This window comes from Littorina saxatilis, linkage group LG13, assembly GCF_037325665.1.
Source record: "Littorina saxatilis isolate snail1 linkage group LG13, US_GU_Lsax_2.0, whole genome shotgun sequence".
Lineage (NCBI taxonomy): Eukaryota > Metazoa > Mollusca > Gastropoda > Littorinimorpha > Littorinidae > Littorina > Littorina saxatilis.
Genome location: NC_090257.1, coordinates 35,355,016 through 35,357,515, shown reverse-complemented (window position 1 = coordinate 35,357,515; position 2,500 = coordinate 35,355,016). Strand labels below are relative to the sequence as shown.

At 47.3% G+C, this 2,500-nt stretch overlaps 1 protein-coding gene across 1 annotated transcript in view; it reads left to right on the top strand.

Moving 5' to 3' along the window:
• Window positions 1–2,500, top strand: part of LOC138945607 (26S proteasome non-ATPase regulatory subunit 1-like) — a 112,707-nt gene that overhangs the window by 93,988 nt on the left and 16,219 nt on the right. Inside the window, exon 3 of the mRNA XM_070317057.1 lies at window positions 220–322. Within this exon, the coding sequence (XP_070173158.1) occupies window positions 220–322 (103 nt within the window). The remainder of the gene's footprint in view (window positions 1–219; window positions 323–2,500) is intronic.

Sequence of the window (2,500 nt, the reverse complement as noted above, 5' to 3'; positions counted from 1 at the left end):
TTTACACCTGGACATTTTATTTTTCCTCTCTCTCTCTCTCTTCTCTTTCTCTCTCTCTCTCTCTCTCTCTCTCTCTCTCTCTCTCTCTCTCTCTCTCTCTCTCTCTCTCTCTCTCTCTCTCTCTCTCTCTCTCTCTCTCTCTCTCTCTCTCTCTCTCTCTCTCTCTCTCTCCCTCTCTCTGCACGTGACACCCACTCATCACTGTGCTCTGTGTTGCAGGTGACCCACTTCAGACAGCTGTATTCCAAGGTGATCAGCGACAAGCATGAGGACGTCATGGCCAAGTTCGGCGCCATTCTGGCCCAGGGCATCATTGATGCAGGTAACTGTATGTCTGTCTGTCTGTCTGTCTGTCCGTCCACCTGTATGTCTGTCTGTTTTTGTTGTCTGTCTGTCTGTCTGTGTGTCTGTTCACCTGTATATCGGTCTGTTTGTCTATCTGTCGACCTGTCTGTCTGTCTTGTCTTGTCCGTCTTGTCTTGTCTTGTCTGTCTGTCTGTCTGTTGGTGTGCCAACGCCCTCTTTATTGTGAGTCGTGAGAGACTTCCACTTTCGTGTATGCATGACTGTGTCCCTGTCTGTCTGTCTGAATGTGTCCCAGTTTCCCTCTTTATTGTGAGTCGCGAGAGACCTCTACCTTGTGTGCATGCATCTTCGCCCCTGTCTATCTGTCTGTCTGTCTGTCTGTCTGTCTGTGAGTCAGACAGAAGATGGTACTGTGTGACTTGTGTAAGGATGTGACTTAATACGTCAGTGTATTTAGATTGTGCGCGCGATTGTGATCAGTACTTACTTTTTCCGCGTAAACGCACAGCCAGCGTGTCCGTACATAGATATAGATATGATCAGTACCATACTATGAAAGAGAGGGAAGGCAGTTCTTCCGTCTATTGCCTCTTGGTTTATCTTGACATCGCTTCAGTCTCGCCCAGTCACTTCTTGCCCTTCTGTCTCCTTCTCTGGCCGCCAGGGCGAGCGGTTGGAGCACTTCTACTGTCGGGGTGGACCGGCTTTCTATTTGTCCTTCGCCTGTTTGTGTCTGTATCTCTTTCTTTCCCTTTGTTTTTGTCTCTGTCTGTCTTTCGTTTGTTCTCTTTGTGTTTGTCTCTGTCTGTCTTTCGTTTGTTCTCTTTGTTTTTGTCTCTGTCTGTCTTTCGTTTGTTCTCTTTGTTTTTGTCTCTGTCTGTCTTTCGTTTGTTCTCTTTGTGTTTGTCTCTGTCTGTCTTTCGTTTGTTCTCTTTGTTTTTGTCTCTGTCTGTCTTTCGTTTGTTCTCTTTGTTTTTGTCTCTGTCTGTCTTTCGTTTGTTCTCTTTGTTTTTGTCTCTGTCTGTCTTTCGTTTGTTCTCTTTGTTTTTGTCTCTGTCTGTCTTTCGTTTGTTCTCTTTGTTTTTGTCTCTGTCTGTCTTTCGTTTGTTCTCTTTGTTTTTGTCTCTGTCTGTCTTTCGTTTGTTCTCTTTGTTTTTGTCTCTGTCTGTCTTTCGTTTGTTCTCTTTGTTTTTGTCTCTGTCTGTCTTTCGTTTGTTCCCTTTGTTTTTGTCTCTGTCTGTTTAACCGTCCGTCTGTCTGTCTACCTGCATGCCTGTCTGTCTCTCTCTCCGTCTGTCTCTCTCTCCGTCTGTCTCTCTCTCCGTCTGTCTGCCTGTCTGTCCGTTTGTCTGTCTGTAAACGGCTTTGACAGTTACTGTTGTGTCCTTGAATCACGACTCTGTCGGACAATTGGATGGAATCTTCTTCTCTGCAATAAAAAGCGGAAAAAGAGCTTTGGAATAAAATACTACTACATGAGTCATCACTTGTTGTAGTGTACATCCACTAGTTTGAGCGAAACATCCCATGTCATGGAAAGGCAGACGGTCCTCTCTCTTGTCTTACTAGAGTAGGCGGCATTGTCTTTCGGCAGACAGCTGAAGCGACATTCATGCCAAGATGACCTTATCGTCGTAGGACAAAGATGTACGCGCAAGATTGAGCAATTATCTTGTTCAGACCTGACGCGGTGATTTGTCGGTGATGATATCAGTAATACCCGATTTAGTTGACACCAATCGCTGTCCTTGATCACCCACCACACCCCACACCACACCCTTTCCTCTTCCAACCCCACTTGTCACACCCCGAGCCTGGCTTTGCACGATGGCTAGGTACAGGACTAAGAGTGTTGGTCCTTGGTGACGGGTACTGGAGGTGGCAGTGAGGATGTTTAAACAGCCAGTGTCCCGATAAGACGTGAGTCCACACGCCGGGTTGACACGCGTCTTGGGCTGTCGGAGCTGCGGCTTTACGTGGTGAACACTGAGAGCTGTTGGCACAGCCCTCTCCCCCTTGTCTGCACACGGTGAATAGCGCCACAGTACTCCCTCGCTATGGTTCCATAGTCGTTGTCATTACAGTACCGTAGCTCATGTTTACGCGTGTGCACGGACCCCCGCAGACTTACGCGCGAGTATGCACACACACACACACACACCACACACACCCACACACACACACACACATCTCC